The 18,354-nt window shown below is 36.0% G+C and overlaps 1 protein-coding gene across 1 annotated transcript; it reads right to left on the bottom strand.

The window, feature by feature from the left end:
* Positions 1-4,915: 4,915 nt before the first annotated feature.
* LOC120424797 (clavesin-1-like) lies at positions 4,916-15,104 on the bottom strand. The gene is made up of 2 exons (XM_039589009.2): positions 14,845-15,104; positions 4,916-6,390 (listed from the first exon to the last, which is right to left on the bottom strand). Coding segments are annotated over exons 1-2 (975 nt in total). The 5' UTR covers positions 14,846-15,104; the 3' UTR covers positions 4,916-5,416.
* Between the last annotated feature and the right edge of the window lie 3,250 nt (positions 15,105-18,354).

Raw genomic sequence — 18,354 nt, 5'->3', positions numbered from 1 at the left:
AGAATTTGTCAATGGTCGAACACCATATTTTGGTATTCTTTTGGTATTACAGTGTATTATCAAATTCCTCTGAAACTATTTTGACCAATTTTGACAAAATAATTAATTTTGCGCTAAAATGATGTCTCAAAGCGAATGCTTTCATTGAAAACCGGAAATTTCAAACTTGATTTTAAACATTTTTGATATACCCCCTAAAGAAATAACTTGAAATTGTGGAAAATTTTCTAGGTCAGGATAGCACATTTTGGTATTATATTGGTATTGAAAGGTTTCATCAAATTCCTCTGAAACTATGGGAATTGTTTTTATTAATTTTGATGAGATAGTAAATTTTGCGCTAAAATGACTTAAAACCCAAAATTTTTTTTTTTTTTTTTTTGTAATAATAATAACGTTTATTTCATCATTCATTTCGTACCGCAATTACTTCCCTAATGAACAGAGTTGTTCCTTTAAAGGGTTGTAATCTTAGTTACTGGTAACACATTACTGGTAAATCAATGCAAAAGATAATTATTAACATTACTTCTAATGTAAGCAGTAAGCTTACTTTTGACTTCACTTAGAGATCGTGCTTGTTTGATTTCATTTGGGAGGGAATTGTAAACGGTTGGACCTGCTACTACAAAGCGTCTTCTTCCTGTTTCCGTTCTAAACTCCGATCTTCTGAGGTGGTGTGCTTGTCGTGTATAGTGCTGATGGATTGCTGTTCTGAATTCAAAGTTGTGGTGTAAGTTTACATTGTTCAGTGTTCTGTACATAATTACTGCAGTACGGTGCATAAAGATCCCTCTAATTGGTAATACAGTGTGTTGGCGCATCAAGTACAGCTCACGCGTAGGGTGCAGAAAAGGTAACTTGAAAATAGCTTTTAAACATCTATTCTGTTGGACTTGCAAGTCACTAAGGTGAGTTTTGCTGCATCCTCCCCAGACTGCTACAGCGTATTGGTATCGACTGTGTATGAAAGCTAGATACATTTTAAAGAGGACATGTTGAGGGACTGTTGTTGAGAGTTTCCTTAAAATACCACAAAGAGACGCACATTTAGACACAATTTCTCTTGTTTGGACGTCCCAACATAAACGATTGTCTATGTGAACGCCTAGGTACTTGTAACTAGTCACTTCTTCTATAGTTTGGTTCCGAACGGTTATGGCTGGATGTGGCGGTAGGACTCATTTAGGATACCTAAAATGCATTAGCTTGGTTTTCCCTAGGTTAAGCGAGAGGAGATTGTTATCTAGATAATTCATTACAAGTTCCATGTCTTCACGCATGAATTCAATCACTTGGTTTGGAGACGATCCATAGTACGATATGGCGGTATCGTCGGCAAACAGACGAGGTTTCCCTTTCAGCACAAGATTTGGCAGGTCGTTTACGTAGAGGAGAAACAGAGATGTTAAAGCTGATTTTCATTTTTTTTCAATATACCCATTAAGATTTTTTTTAAAAAAACGTTGAAATTTCTCTAAGTTGGGATAACCAAATACTTCGAAAAACGAGTTAATCAATAGATTATTGAATTTTGGTGAATTTCAATCCAGTTTCATTTTAATAACACTTATTTTTCAATCCTGTTAATTTTTAGAATCTTCAAGAACTTCAAGCACAGGCCAATGAAAAAAGCATTTGATGTGGTGAAGAATATCACTAAGAACAACATGGAATCATCAGGTGAGCAGATTTGGCTGTTGCATATGGATCATTTCCGTTTTTTTTTTTCACTAACTGCAACTGTTGCACTGCACTGTGCAAATACAAGCGACCAAAATGTGCTCTTGGTTGCCCAGTAATAGATGGTAAAATACCATGAAATCCAAAATCATGTATGTGGAAGATCACAGGAATACCAAAATCTGATTTTCTAAAGGCGCGGGAATACCTAAAAATTAAACCATGGCAATACCAAGTTTTGGTATTATAGCAATGTTCAAAAATCCAGAAGACCTCAACTTGGTATTGAAATGGTTTTATTTTGAGGTATTATTTTACCCTTGGAATAACATGGTTTGGTATTGTTGTGCCCTTCCACATACAAGACATTGGTATGATTTCATGGTATCTTACCATCTATTACTGGGCAACCAAGGGCACATTTTGGTCCCTGTTATTTGCCCAAGTAATACCAAAATTTGGTATTCCCGTGTTATTTACCCCTTCTCGGGATAAGGGGTTAAATGAGCCCAAACATTCTAAATATAAATTGAAAATTTTGGAAAATCCTGAGAGATACCCGCTGGTTCGATTCTTTAGGCAAAAATAAGTATGGTTTAGGTTTAAGCGTCGCCTTTTACATGGGAATTTTCTCAAAAATGTAAGAGAAAAACCAAAAAAAAAAACATAATTACACCAGAAGGTGGGGTTGAATGTGTCGGATCATTGTCAAACGTGAGTGTTCTTTTGTAAAATGTTATGACATACAACTTTGTCAAAGACCGCAAAACGATCCAAGTTAACCCTGACGATTTATTAGCGATTTGAAGAAGAAGTTTTTGTATAAATAGATTTTGTTCATCAACCTTAAAGATCTATAGCGATGCCCAAACCTAAACAGATTTTGCTTAACATTTTCACATTGCCTTATTTTTGCCTAAAGAATCAAATCAGGGGTCATCCCCGAGGTCGATTTTTTTGTTGTCACCCTAATAAACAGTCAGTTTAGCCAATGCTCACTAATTCACCACGAATAAAACTGATGTTGCATATACGTAGGCAATTTCCAATGCTGTTTGAGGTGAGCATCGAGCGAATTATGGTTGAGTGTCATGTCATGCTGAGCTAAAACTACAAAAGCTATGTTGCTAATATCAAAGCAATTTTACGGTTTATTTCTTTATTTAAAAAAATGCCGGAAAACACTAAACATATTTTTGATTTCTCCGGAACGGTTGAACCAATTTTAGCTTGCTGCATTGCAAAACAAAAGTTAAACTAAGATATTTAAAAAAAAAATAGTAAAATAATTTTATGGGTCTTATGATAAAATTAGTATATTATTTGAATTGAACAATTTGAAGGTCTCGTGACCAATGAGCCCCTAAAGCTGTATATTTTTTAAATGATTTATTTAACATATCCAAAAATACTTAAAGTACCATGCTTTTTCATAGTAATAATTTCCAACTATTTTTTTTAGTTGGAACAGGTGTCTACGTTGTTTATGAATGCCCCTAAAGAAAATGCTTTTTTAATCTTTTTTAGTTGTTCACATCGTCTGCTGCAGATTGCCAGATTTTGCAGATTTTCGGGCACATCACAAAAACGCAAATGAGATCAACTTGATGGTAAAATAATCTTTTCAAAATCTGGTTTTGGCAAAAGAAGCAAAACATTGTTATCTTTTAAGTAAATAATTTATTTAATCAAAAATAATCAAATAATATTGCAAAACAATATGTTTGAGCATTGAGCCTGTGCCCAAAAATCTTCAAATGTGGCATTCCTGGTCTGCTGTGTGCTATCTTGTGACAACGACCATTTTGATCGAAAATGAATTAAGCATGACGTTTTTCTATACTTAACAAACACTACAAGATGCTTTAATCCAATTTTGGAAATACGCTTCCGTTTCCCGGATATCGCAAAACACACTTGTGACACGTCATACATGTTTTCGGAAAATGTGGAATTTTTTTCTTATTTTTCACAAATTTGTGTTGATACTTATTTTTCAAAAGCAATTCCATCTTATGTTATTGAAAATACATTGATTAAGTCGATTCAACCATTGATTTGAGCTTATTTTAGTATGTAGGACAACTCAGCGTTCCCTCCTGGATGGGGGCGATCGTTCGCCAGCGTGGTCGCTGCCGGCAGTGGCAATACAGCCCAGCAAGAAGTTACCGGAGAAGATCTCTTTATCCTGCCAGAGTTTTTTGCTCTCGCAGGAGAGATGATGACGCGGTTTCGGCCCTTGGGGAGCTGATGATCAAGCACATCTGTAAAGGATAAAAAACTGTTATCTAGTTTTAAGCTTTCTCTATTTCTATCCCTTTTCCTTTGCAATTTTAGTAAGTTTTTTTTTCTTACTCTTGGTGACACCTTTATTTACAAGCAATAACTGATTCAAAATGGATTATGATGTAACACACAGCTGTACGGAAATCCAAAACTCTGTTATGTACTTCAAAAGAACTTATTGTATCTTGATTATTCACCAATAAAACCGAATTGAAATTGAAATATTAGTTTGTATGGGAATATTGTGCACACTTGTGACACGTAGTACAATTTTACTTTGAAAACACACTTGTGACACGTGCTTTTCAGATTTTTGTTTACATAATTTACTGTATCTTTTAACTGGTATAACCAAATTAGTTGAAACTTGGAGCGTTTGTTTAGCGATACTATACGAACCGATTGCTTAAACAAGTTTGACTCCATCATTCATAGTTTTGAAATTATTTATCATCAAACTTTAAAAATCGATTTTCTCGAAAAGTACTTAATGGACGCGCCAATTTTTTTTAGAAATTTTGCCTTTTCATGTTATTTTTAATGAAAAAAACTGATTATCATTAGTGCAAAAATGCTTACCGAGCTAATTTTTTTTAAATAGTTGTGCTGCTTAGTGAATTATTGAAAATGGAACCTGTTTTGGCTTCACAGAAAAAAATAATGTAAATTTGGAAGCTTTAATTTTGGAAGGTTTAATATTACCTCTTTTATGATGTAATTTTACCTCAATTTAGACTGAAAAAGTGACATTACAACAGAAAAGTGGTAAAATTACACATTTCCAGAGGTAAAATTACACCTTTTTTCTGACATAAAAGATGTACCCCTTCCCAGATGTAATATTACCATGATTTTTTTTTCTGTGTTTCTTACTAAAGAAAGGCATAGGTTTTACTTTATGTCTGCACATTATTTCAATTTTCTTTCACGAATTAAAACAAGAAGATTGTGTTTTCCGAAACATTTTATTTAAAATATTCACTGGGAATGGATTAAACTAGGTTTTGATGTGTTACAGCTTCGAGTGCAGCTACAAGTGCGCCAAGGGACTCATTGAATATACTTAGGAGAATGTCATATATATTTTGATTTGTGTAAGATGGTTTCAAAAACCATCAACGTCAGTGGAATTTTCTTTAGGATTTTTTTATTTGTTGTCATTTAAATAGTACCATTGCGTGTGATTTCAGCCTCAGTGTATCCAAACTTTTTTATATCGTATGATTATAATAATAATGGAGTGATTATAAAGTTTTGGTAACTGTATTCCACCTGTTTGGGGAAAGAGTTTTTTTCAGCTCTTTCGTGGCTAAACTGTTTTCTAGATTGAGAGTAAAACGATTATGTTTGATTGCCTAAGTAAAAGATTAAGTTATGCGTTAAAATTACAGTAAGTAAGATAAGTCACTAGGGAGCAGGAGGGAGGTGGTGCTGCGGGTAGGTTACTTTAGTCAACTTCCAGTTTCCGGAAGCTTCCGATCACTCCGGCGGCGATGTCGGCGTCGGTAGTGTTGGCCCAAAAGGCGGAGTTCTTGCTGATCTCGATCTGCATTTCGTCCAGGGCAACCAGCTGTTCACGTTTGCTCTTCAGCACAGCCTTGAACTGGGCGATACATTCGTCCATGGGGACGGTGCCACCGTACTCTTTGGGCAGATACTTCGGGTTGACCTTGGCCTTGAGCTCTTCCATGCTCTTGTGCACAAAGACACGGTTCTTGAGCTTATCGCTCAGCACGGACAGAATGAAATCGGACAGTTTGTTGGCGAACGAAGGCAGGTTGACAAAGTGGTTCTCCTTCTGGCGCATTGGCAGCGAGTTCTGGACGCAGTGCGCCAGGTTCTTGATGTCCGTGAAGGACCAGATGCCGAGGAAGCCCATCGACAGGTCGGAGTCATCGATGACGTGCACGTAGCCGGCGATCTGAGACTCTTCCTCGTCCAGCAGGGCCTCGCAAACCATCGAGTGGACGCGGATCAGCTGGGCAGCCGTGAAGCGATTCGTGTCGTACTTGCCGGCGTTGGAGAACACGATCTTGCGGCCCTTCTCGTCACGTTCCGGCAGAGCAAACAGATAGCCGGTGTCGATGATCGCTTCCAGCTCGGGATCGTTGACGTCCAGCTTGTGGAACCAGTTCGGGTAGATCTGCCGGATGGACAGATACTTCTCTAGCATTTCCGTGGCCGCCGGGATGGAGAATTTCTTCGTGCGCAGGAAGCGCAGCAGAAACGGAGCGTCCGTGCGGCATTTCTTGATGAGCGGATGCTTGGCGATCCACTCGCGGAACTGCTTCAGGGCGTTCTCGCGGATGTCGTCCTCCTCGCGCAGTTCGTCCTGGGCCTGCAGTTTGAACTTATCCGGCAGGTCGAAGCTGTAGCTGTCGTACGACTCGGGCGCTTTGCACAGGTTCAGAGCGGCTGCCACTGGAAAGAAACATGTGAAAAATCAATATTTTATAGTGTCAGTATTTTCTATTTCAAGGTCTCATTGTTGAATTGATGCGCATATTAGGGGAATGTATTCTTTATTAGATTTTGATTATGCTGTACAGCTCAAAGTTGTTGGAGTTCGCTTATTGCCTGGTGAATTGTGAATCTTGTTCTGATATTTGTAAGTTAGCGTGCTGGACTCACTTAGCACCTCTTTCCGTCAAGCGATACAGAATGGTGCTGAGATTATGAAATACTTAGAAAGTGAAACCAATCAACACAACCAAGCAGATCATCCGATCGCCGTCGACCACATGCAAAAACGTGTTGTACGACCGGTTCTTGTTGTTTACGCACAATAACACCTGTCTGTCTGTGCGTATCATACAGACACGCTATAACACATGCTCACGTTGTGACATAACGCCACCCTTGCGTTGAACGGAGAGGAGTTCGCCTCGATTACCCTATCAACGGCGGGCAATTCGCTAAGGTGCAAATTTTACTCTAGGCGCCTTGGCGTGACCGACAAATCCAAAACTAATCTAGTTCAAGTGACGACCATAATTTGCGCAACCTTATAATAACAGCTGAGGAAATTATGGCATCATTACCAGCCACCGATCACTTGCTAATTAGTCTACAGCTGGCAACACTGACCCGCTGTCATTCCGCCATAATGGCGTTGTCGCGCATCGTTAGGCAATCAAACACGGTAAATCTGCTGGTCCGCAGACTAAACGACTGTCACCGGGGTGGAAAACGACTTTTGGACATCGCATTTGTCATCCGTGCGTGGCGAAATTTTGGCGCCTTTTTCGGGGGCAGGGTGGCCAACACTAATTGTTTGTGTTACCATATCGGGATATGGTTGAGGAAATCTTTCGAGGCCACGAACACAGACAATTGTTAGCGCCGTGTGTCGTCGGAAATATTTTGCGTAACGGTTTCACCGGTCACCATCATGATTCACTCAGGATTTGAACCGTGGCCGCTGAGGCGAAGTAACTGTAGTAATTCGTTGGGGTTGTGCTACGAAGACGCACATGGATTATGGTCAAGTTTAGTTAAATACTACATGTGGATAGCTTAAATTTTCACTAAATTTCTTAATATAATTGAAAATAACAATTTTTGCAATTGAACAAAACTATTCTCTTCATAATTAAACATTTCATAATGACTTTCTTTTAAGCGAAAGCGGAATTGAGAGGAATAGAACTTCATGTTCGCAGAATTAGCAACATTGTATGAAATTTTAATAAACAAATCAAACCAAGAATCAAACCAATATTGTTGGATCAATACGAGCTAACTACTTGAACTTCAAGCATTTCTGCCGTTTGACGTCACATTCATTCCTTATACAAACTCCCTAAAGGCCAAACCAATTGGCGAGAGAGAACGATCATTTCGCGCCTTTTGACGCAAATCAAACAGCACACACCCAAAGGTGACTAAAACAAGTTTAACCAAACCACAGTGCTAAGAGGGATGAGTCCGTCAGACAGTCTTAAAGTTACGTAAATTCATCACTTTTGTGAACTTTTTTGTGCAGACTGCGAGTTGGCATTTATTCAAGCAACATTTTTAATATCTGTTACAGATGAAAGTACATTCACTTTTACTTTCAAGTAAAACAGGTTTAAACCTAAAATGAAAATAACAAACAGAAAAAGAACATAAAATAACATCTCTTGAACAGACTGTCTACAAGAGTTGGCCCTACTCGAGGTCATTGGATCGCTTGCATCCCTAAACGAAGGTCTTAAACCGTCGCATTACAAGAAAAATATCAACTCTCCGAGAAGAAACGTGAAACGTGCCCACGACTGACAGCAGCAGCAGTGGGAACTTTCTCTTTTGCTCGGAACGGGCAACTCTGCTGAAGTTGGCAACACGTGCACAGGCGGAGGTTGTTGAACCAATGTTGTTGATGGACGTTTTTGCTGACGCTGGTCAAATTTCAAGGCATCTATTTATAGAAGCCTGTTCAAAAGATTTGTTGTTCGACTTTGGGTTAAAGAAAGTCCTAAGTTCAAGGTGTTCACCGTGAACTCTTTCGATAAAGTTGGCCGGCAATGGAAATTGGAGCTTCCTTTCCCTAAAAAAATGTGTTATTGGTGTTGTGAAGAACGGTCAAAATGAAACGAAAAAAAGGCTAAATGAAATATAGGTTAGGCCAATTATTGGGTTATTCGACCTCTTCCGTGTCAGATTTGTTTGCATGTCAGTCATTATTTCTTTTTCTTGCATGTTTACTAATTTACGATGAATATGAGTGACTTTAGTTCACACCAATTTCTCATTACTGAATTCAGTTAAATTTTCTTAAATATGCACCACTAAAATTTTCAGTAAATAAAAACTTGCTGAAATTTCAGCAAACTTTGAAAGCTCCTTTTTTTCAGCGAAAAACTAACTGAAAATTTCAGTAGTGCTGATTTCAGAAAATATCAACTGAAAACTAACATCAGAATTTGCTGTGTAGCAAAGATTTTATTTTAATTTTTCATATAATTTTCAATAAAGAGCAGTTAAAATATGTTAATTTATAAGTAGTTTCAAGTGATATTTAAATGGTATCATTAAAAATATCTTTCTAATATCTTTTTGAAATTTTGTGCAAAATGTAGCATTTCACCAAGCTAACCAGAATTGTAACATTTTTATTAGCTGTTTTTATAAGATTTTTTTTTTAAATAAATTAGTTGGATGCTAATGTTTTTTAAAGTTTGTGTCTAGATTACCAAATTTTCAAAATCTTAAAACAAAAAGTATCACAAAATGCTACATTACATGCTTCTATAAAAAATAGCAAATTAAAAATAGGAAATAATTTGGCCCTAAAATTCTAAATGAGCCAAATTGATGTCAGCAATCGGTGTGGCTATTTCCATCGACATTTCTTATTTATTTTGTGAAAATATTCACCCCCTTGATTTTTCGAGTCATTATTGAAGAGGACGACATAAACTTTGAAAAATATTTGCAACGGTCTTATTCTAGAAATCGAACTATTGTTTTCAGACAATTCATACAAAACAGATTAAAACTGAACGAACGAAACTGAAATTTCGAAAAATGTGTCCACGTGCTTGACACGTAATGTGTTTGTTGAAAATGTTTCAGTAACCTCTGTGATTTAAGATGATTTTTATGAATATTCTGGGTTGTCATATAAATATGGCGATTTCATAAAAAAATATGTAAGCTTTGCGTCAGTGAGGAAAGGCAAAACTTGTTTGGACCAACATTTTGAGAAGGTTTGATCAGTATTGTATTTATTTATTTTATTGCAAAAACCTCAAAAGGCCTGATACCAAAAAGATCAAAAGACATGACCTCGAAGGAATCTAAAAAATGACAATTAATGATGTGACACAAAAATTTAACTCCTTGTTTAAACTCAGTTCGAAGGAATTATACGACACGATTCTTATGAATTTAATCTTGCCCGGATTGGCTATTTCTGAGAAAAAAGTTCAGCATTCAATAAGAAACTTTTTTCATTTGAAAGATGGAAAGTTTATTTGGAAAATGTTCGAACAGTATCCAAATGTGACATAATAGTTTATGCAACAAGTTGCAAAACTTAGAATTTTTCAGCACGAGTATTTTTTTTCTGTTTGATTATGCGGCTTAATACTCAAACTGAAAATAGAATAAATCCTGATTCTTAGGAATATTGTCTATAACACAGTCCCTATTGAGAGGTAAAGTGATGTTCCATCCAGATGGTAAAAACTTGAGTTTTAGTCGTACGAGGTTTACCGAGTTGGATAAATACAACGAGTACTGAAATAGTAGTTTATGCAACAAGTTGTAAAAAGAGGATTTTTTCAGCACAAGTCGTGCATTTATCCAAAGAGGTACACCGAGTTGGATAAATACGAAGAATGCTGAAAAAATCATGTTTTGCAACGAGTTCCATACAACATTTTTTGCAATTTCAAAAAACACACACTGAGTGAAATTTTATGTCAAATGCTCATGTATTTTGTCAATAAATCGTTTAATTCAATTTTTTTCTTGAAAATTGTTACTTTTCGAAACAAGTGCTGAAAAGTTCAACTTTTCTGCACCCATTTGAGTGCTGAAAAGTAGAATTTTTCAGCATTTATTTTGAAAAGTGTTGCTATTCGATTCTGTTATTTTTGGTACAGAAAAGTAGGCTATTTCGTCGTTCAAGAATGACAGGAAAAGTAAGTAGTTTCACGACGGAATTGCAAAATAGTAGTTTATGCAACAAGTTGCAAAAATAAGATCTTTTCAGCACGCGTCGTATATTTATCCAACGAGATTTACCAAGTTGGATAAATATAACGAGTGCTGAAAAAATCAAGTATTGCAACAAGTTCCATACAACATTATTTTGCAAAAACACCCTTAGAATGAAATTGTAAGTTAAATGTCCATATTTTTAGTCAAAACAATGCACAGTGGTCCAGATCGCAAAATTAAGTGGAAAATGGATTTTCCGAAAAATGGTTAAATTTTGGAGCTTTGGTGTCTTCAGAAGAGTTGTTGCAAATGGAAAGGGGCAACTTTTGGTTTGATTAAAAATTAGGGTGGTTCACGATTAGGGTGAATTTGAAAATCTAACTTTACAGGAATATTTTTAGGTTTTTTGTTGTCTTCTAGAAAGTTGTTGGGCTTGCCAATTCATTGTTGAAGACACCAAAATTTTATCTCGTAATCTACGCCTTCTATGACCAAATTTATAGAAATCATCTGAGCAAACCTTCAAAAATCCGTTTTTTGAACGTGGCAATTCAGGGTTAAGTTCTAGAGAAAAGTGATGTTCAGAGCACTTTTAGAGCTCTAAAAAAAGAACATTTTTAGTTGTTGACATGTCAATTTGAACTTAAGGGTCAAAAGTTACAGCCATTTTAGGGTAAAAAGATGCAAATTTAAAACTTAAATATCTCGAAAAGGCGCAAGCCAAATTTTAAGCACCAGGTTGCATTTGAAAGAGGAGATCTAGCACTACGAACGCTGAAAAAATCTTAGAGGTCTTTTTCTTTAAACTCGAGATATCTTCATTTGAAAAGTCTAATTTTTAAGGGAAAATCATATGGGTCCACCCTAACGAAATTCGAAAATTGTTCAAATATATGTTTTTCCATGTGATTTTGCCCACTGAATCCGAATCTGCCCTCAGAATTGAGCTTAAGTGTCGAAAAATCGATTTTTGGTCATATTTAGGGTTTAAATGATAATTTTACATAGCCATGTTAACAAATAAAAAATCACCCTGATCGTGATCCACCCTAATTTTTAACCAAACCAAAAGTTGCCCCTTTCCATTTGCAACAACTCTTCTGAGGACACCAAAGCTTTAAAACTTAACCATTTTTCGGAAAATCCATTTGCCACTTAATTTTGCGATCTGGACCACTGTGCAATGTTGCCAAATTTCGAGTAGGTTGTCAAAAAGTTCATGTTTTGAATACAGAATACTAAATTTTTCCATAATTCGTTTTGCCTTTCTCACCTCAATGAGTAAAGGCTATAAAATCACTCGATAAATGAACTTCTTGATTAGAACTCGTAGACCCACCTTCACGTATACCTATCGACTCGGAATCAAATTCTGAAAAAATGTCTGTGCATGTGTATGTCTGTAAGTCCGTGCACCGAAAAATCTGCACACGATTATCTCCGGGCTGGCTGAACCGATTTGGACCGTTTTGGTCACATTCGATCCGTCTTTGGGTCCCACAAGACCCTAGTTAATATTATGAAGTTTAGAAAAGTATTTCAAAAGTTTTGCTAAAAAAACGATTTCAGATAAACTTCGAAAGATTGTATAAAGGGTGGTTTTTGTAAGAAAACCCTTCATGCTATACATTTAGAAATATATTTGAAAGGCCTTTCCAACGAGCCCAAAACGTTGAAGATCGGATAACCCTATCAAAAGTTCTAAGTACTTTAGTGTTTTTAATTCACTTTTTTTGAGGCCGGATCTCAGTTATTTTGAACAACATACACTTTTCTGAAGCTGTGTAGTGTATTCACTTTTTTTTTTTTTTTTTTTAATTTATATTTATTCAAATTTCTTTTCCATGTACATTCATTCAGTTAAAATATTATTGAGTGTCCAATCACAAACGATGACTTTTCACCTCAATTTCAAATACTAGCAACTTTCATTTATTCATGAAATATTGTAGCTTTCGCTATTCAGTGATTTCAAATGTAGGAGGTCCTACATGTACAAAAGGGAAAAGGGATACCTTAAAACTAACTTATAAACTATATAAAGAGCGGATCAATGCAGCTGAAGACTGCAATGATTTTTGTCGAAATGCATCAATTATCTTATTGGACATAACATCCAAAGTGTCAACTTCGGCTAATTGATGAAGTTCACTGGTGCTGAACCAGGGAGGAAGTTTCAGAATCATTTTCAGAATTTTGTTCTGAATCCTCTGAAGTTTTTTCTTCCTGGTTAAGCAACAGCTTGTCCAGATCGGCACAGCATAAAGCATGGCAGGTCTGAAAATTTGTTTATAAATTAACAGTTTATTCTTGAGACAAAGTCTAGAATTCCTGTTTATAAGTGGATACAAACATTTAATATATTTGTTACATTTAACCTGGATACTTTCAATGTGATCCTTGTAAGTAAGGTTTTTGTCAAAACCAAGTCCAAGATATTTCACTTGATCCTCCCACTTTAAATTTACCTCATTCATCTTTATAATGTGATGACTTTTTGGTTTAAGAAAATCAGCCCTTGGTTTGTGAGGGAAAATAATAAGTTGAGTTTTTGCAGCATTTGGAGTAATTTTCCATTCTTTCAAATAAGAATTGAAAATATCCAAGCTTTTTTGTAATCTTCTTGTGATGACACGAAGGCTTCTGCCTTTGGCGGAGATGCTTGTGTCATCAGCAAAAAGTGATTTCTGACATCCTGGGGGCAAATCAGGCAAGTCAGAAGTGAAAATATTGTATAAAATTGGACCCAAAATACTTCCTTGAGGGACGCCAGCACGTACAGGTAGTTGATCAGATTTGCTATTCTGATAACATACCTGCAGAGTACGATCCGTCAAATAATTTTGAATAATTTTCACGATATAAATCGGAAAATTAAACCTTTTCAATTTCGCAATCAAACCTTTATGCCAAACACTGTCAAATGCTTTTTCTATGTCTAGAAGAGCAGCGCCAGTAGAATAGCCCTCAGATTTGTTGCTTCGAATTAAATTTGAAACTCTCAACAACTGATGAGTAGTTGAATGCCCAAGGCGAAATCCAAACTGCTCATCAGCGAAAATTGAATTTTCATTAATGTGCGTCATCATTCTATTAAGAATTATTCTTTCGAATAATTTACTAATAGATGAAAGCAAACTAATGGGCCGATAGCTTGAGGCTTCAGCAGGATTTTTATCCGGTTTCAAAATCGGAATTACTTTGGCATTTTTCCAACTACTGGGAAAATATGCCAAATCAAAACATTTGTTGAAAATTTTGACCAAGCAACTTAAAGTTGCTTCTGGTAATTTTTTAATTAAAATGTAAAAAATGCCATCCTCACCAGGGGCTTTCATATTTTTAAATTTTTTGATAATAGATTTTATTTCATTCAGATCCGTATTAAAAACTTCATCTGATGAAAATTCTTGTTCAACAATATTCTGAAATTCTATTGAAATTTGATTTTCAATAGGACTCAAAACATTCAAGTTGAAATTATGAGCACTCTCAAACTGCTGAGCAAGTTTTTGAGCTTTTTCCCCATTAGTTAATAGAATATTATCACCATCTTTTAAAGAAGGGATGGGTTTTTGAGGTTTCTTAAGAACCTTTGAAAGTTTCCAAAAAGGTTTGGAATAAGGTTAGTGTATTCACTTCATGAATGTGAGGAAGGCACCAACCACCTAAAGGTGGATTAAGTAACGTTTTTAAATGTAAAATACGGTACAATACGGTATATATTAAAATTTCGAACATCAATTATGTTCAAATTCACATAAAGTTGGCTTCGTTTGACATCCATTTATGAAAATCTAAGTGTTATCGAAAAAAATAAGGCATGTTTAAAAAAAATGTTCCCTTGCCAAAACCTACATTATCCAAAAAATATGTCAGTTTCCCCTATATTCCAAACCAACGACGGTTGCAAACAAAACTCATCTCTTTTCTACAGTCCATAACACCGCGTTACTCAAATATCTATCGATCTCGTAGCCCCCAATCATCTCCTTTGCTCCAATTTGACCAGACGTGCAAAGATGTGAAAATTGATCGACAAACTCCGAAATCAATTTCCCAATCAGCTGCATCAAGGTTAACCCACTCAAACAAGCACACACAAAAAAAGCTTCCCAAATAACCAAATTTCTTCTCTCCATTACATTCAGTCTCGCCTCAATTGCACTTTCTCTTTCATTTTCGTGGGCTTCATTGACCAACGCCGTGTCTGTTGTAACTCACTTTTTTCGGCTTCAACGGTGATTCCTGATGGGTGTGTGTGTGTGTGTGGGGATGGTCTTCGCGTGGCCGGGAGGGGAAAGGGTGAGGAAGTTCAGGGTCTCTCGCTCGCCAAGATCCGGATTCGAAAAGGAAAATTTTTCACCCAAAAATCACGAACGCGAAAATTTCTACTGAACACGGCGCACGGCACGGCCCCACACGAGCTTCGAACACACTTCCGAATTCCGAGATGGATAAATCCAAACTGACTGGTCCGCGAAAGCTCCGCCACAAAAATTGAAAGCCAGCCGCGGTGGACCGACGATCGACGTAATCTTCCCCCACCCCATGGCGCGGGTTTTTTTACAAACACAAGCACACGATGGTGATAGTGTGAGAGTTTGTGACACAGTTATAAAAAAAAAGTTGAAAATTTGAAAACGCTACAGGAATCGAACCGTTCTAATTTATTGTTAAATGATGATCTCAAAAATACTTAAAGTCAATTAAACCTATATTTTTATTTTAAGTTTTGAACAGTGGCTGGACAGCTGCAGTGCGTGGCACGTGGTCTTTCTCTTTTGGTAATGGTGATAAAGAAGAACAAAAACAGCGGAACACAGCAGAGAAGAAGCAAACACACAATCAAACAAAGCGCGAGCTTTCACTGTGTGTGAGCGAAAAGCACGAAGTGATTGGCTTTTTTGGCTGGTGGAGGTTCGTCGCTTGGCGCTTGCAAGTCACTGTGAAATTTTGGGGTGATGAGCGGGTTTTTTTTGGTTGCTGGTCCGGCGAAAAAGTAGTGCAGTGGGACGTTACGTTGGAAGATGGTAGAATGGTTAGATAGAAAACTGTAGAAAGATACAATATTGACTTATTATATTTTAAAGTTCAAAATCTTGTAGTATAGTTTATTACATAAGGCCGTTGCAAATATTTTTTTAGTTTATGTCCCTCGACCCTAAACAAACACGAGGAAACGAGTGGGAAGGGGGCAAAAAAAGTATACAAATATAAAACTTAAGATTACAAATCATGGTTTTAACATTTGGATGAAAAAATGATTTAAAATGCATTTTACATTAAAGAAAAAATAACCATTTGTGTTACATTAGTATTTCATAAAAATGCAATATTTTTTGAAAGGAGTTCAAAAATACTTAATATGATTATAAACGCATAAAAATGCATTTTAAATGGTTTTCAGTTGATTCAACTACTGTTTTCATAAGTCATTTTAGAAGTTTTTTTTCGAAAAATATTATTTTTGCCCCCGACATATGCTTTGAAAAACATAATTGAAAACATATATCTTTTTATTTTATTGTTTTCAAATGATTTTTTTTATTTGATTTTCCTTTTTTTGCGCGTGGCGCGTCGAAAAACTCGGTTTTTATTTTTGATATCATATCTCGGGAACGTACGACCTCCATTTTTTAAATATTATGTAAAATTGTCAGAGGAATCCGATAAATTTTTTTTTGCAATTCCGCTATGAAACTGTCAACCTTACCTGTTCTTCGGGAGAGACGAAACGGCCTACTTTTCCTCACAAAAAACAGTGCTGAAAAGTAGTATTTTTCAGCACTGTTTGTAGTGGTTTGGTTTGGTTTAGGGTCCCATACATCGCTATTGAATTGTTTGAAGTTTGGATAACTAGTTCAAAAGTCATGTATAAAAATGTGTTTTCACATACATCCGGATCTCATTTATATGCATGCAAGCGATGTCCGGATCCATCACTCGACCCATCGTTGGTTAGGTAATCAAGAAACCTTTCCAATGAGTCCAAAATAATGAAGATCTGGCAACCCTGTCTCGAGTTCTGACCACTTAAGTGATATTTATGTACTTTTTTGTAGCTGGATCTCACTTAAATGTATGTAAACAATGTCCGGATCCATCACTCGACCCATCGATGGTTAGGTAATCAAGAAACCTTTCCAATGAGTCCAAAATAATGAAGATCTGGCTACCCTGTCTCGAGTTCTGACCACTTAAGTGATATTTATGTACTTTTTTTGTAGCCGGATCTCCTTAAATGTATGTAAACAATGTCCGGATCCATCATCCGATCCATCGTTGGTAAGGTAATCAAAAGACTTTTCCAACGAATCTAAAACATTGAAGTTCTGGCAACCCTGTCTCGAGTTCTGACCACTTAAGTGATATTTATGTACTTTTTGTAGCTGGATCTCACTTAAATGTATGTAAACAATGTCCTGATCCATCATCCGACCCATCGTTGGTAAGGTAATTGAAAGATTTTTCAAACAAAACCGAAAAATTGATAATCTGGCAACCCTGTCTCGAGTTCTGACCACTTAAGTGATATTTTTTTACTTTTTTGTAACCGGATCTCACTTAAATGTATGTAAACAATGTTCGGATCCATCATCCGACCCACCGATGGTTAGGTAATCGAAAGACCTTTCCAACGAGTTTAAAACATTGAAGAACTGGTAACCCTGTCTCAAGCTATGACCACTTATGAGCCCTTGAGGGGATACATGTTTTTTTGTATTCCAGAACTTAAGGTATGGCAACTTATAAACACAGTTTGTTTTCACAACTTTCACATTCTTACTGTTCTCTAGAATTTCTAATAAAAACTAACTTAATTCACCTATGTGGTTGGTGCCTTCCTCACTCTTTTCCAACAATGGGTGATATGTGATATGGTGGGTTTGGACACAAATTTCGTCTAATTTCGTGAGACCCAATTCGTAATCATTAAGAGACCCAATTCGTAAGCATTAAACCAATAAAATAGCGATAAAATTTAGCTAGTGTTTTAAGGGGTGTACCCCATTTGGCATAATGGACATTTGGCATAACGGGTTTTCAAGAAGGACGTTTGGCATAATGGACGTTTGGCATAATTGGTCCAAGACATCAGGGACGTTTGGCATAATGGACATTTGGCATAATGGACGTTTGGCATAACTCGTTCAAAAACTATCAAGGACGTTTGGCATAATGGACATTTGGCATAATGGACATTTGGTATAATGGACGTTTGCTAGCTTTTTTTTGTTTTGTTAAATTAGTATATTTTTTTGTAAAGAATAATAACTTATAGCTTTTTTCCTATTTTCTAAACAGATAGTTTTACTTTAAAAGCTTTATAATGCATTTTTTCATAAAATTATTTAAAATTCTTTTTTAGAAAGTGTCTATATAAAATTAAGATTTTTCTCCTTTTGAAATAGCAGCTAATTTTTTGTATTATTTTTTTCTTTCTTTTATTTTAAATTCAACTAACAAAGAGATGTAAGTTTTGCCAGTCTTTAAATATTTTGCAATAAAGATTTTACACTATTTTCCCTTTTCCCTCCTTTTTTGAATTCAACCTGAAGAATGTATGAACATTTGCTCTTCATTAAAGAAATGCAATTAATATTGTTAAAGCAATTCTCTCTTCTTTAATTTTAAAACTAAAAGAAGGTAAAATCTCTCAAAAGATGTGCAGTTATTGTTTTTTTAAATGCAATTTTCCCTTCTTTAATATTCAACCTTAATAAGGGATGT

Source organism: Culex pipiens, chromosome 3, assembly GCF_016801865.2.
Source record: "Culex pipiens pallens isolate TS chromosome 3, TS_CPP_V2, whole genome shotgun sequence".
Classification (NCBI taxonomy): Eukaryota; Metazoa; Arthropoda; class Insecta; order Diptera; family Culicidae; genus Culex; species Culex pipiens.
This window is presented reverse-complemented; position numbering and strand designations above follow the sequence as displayed.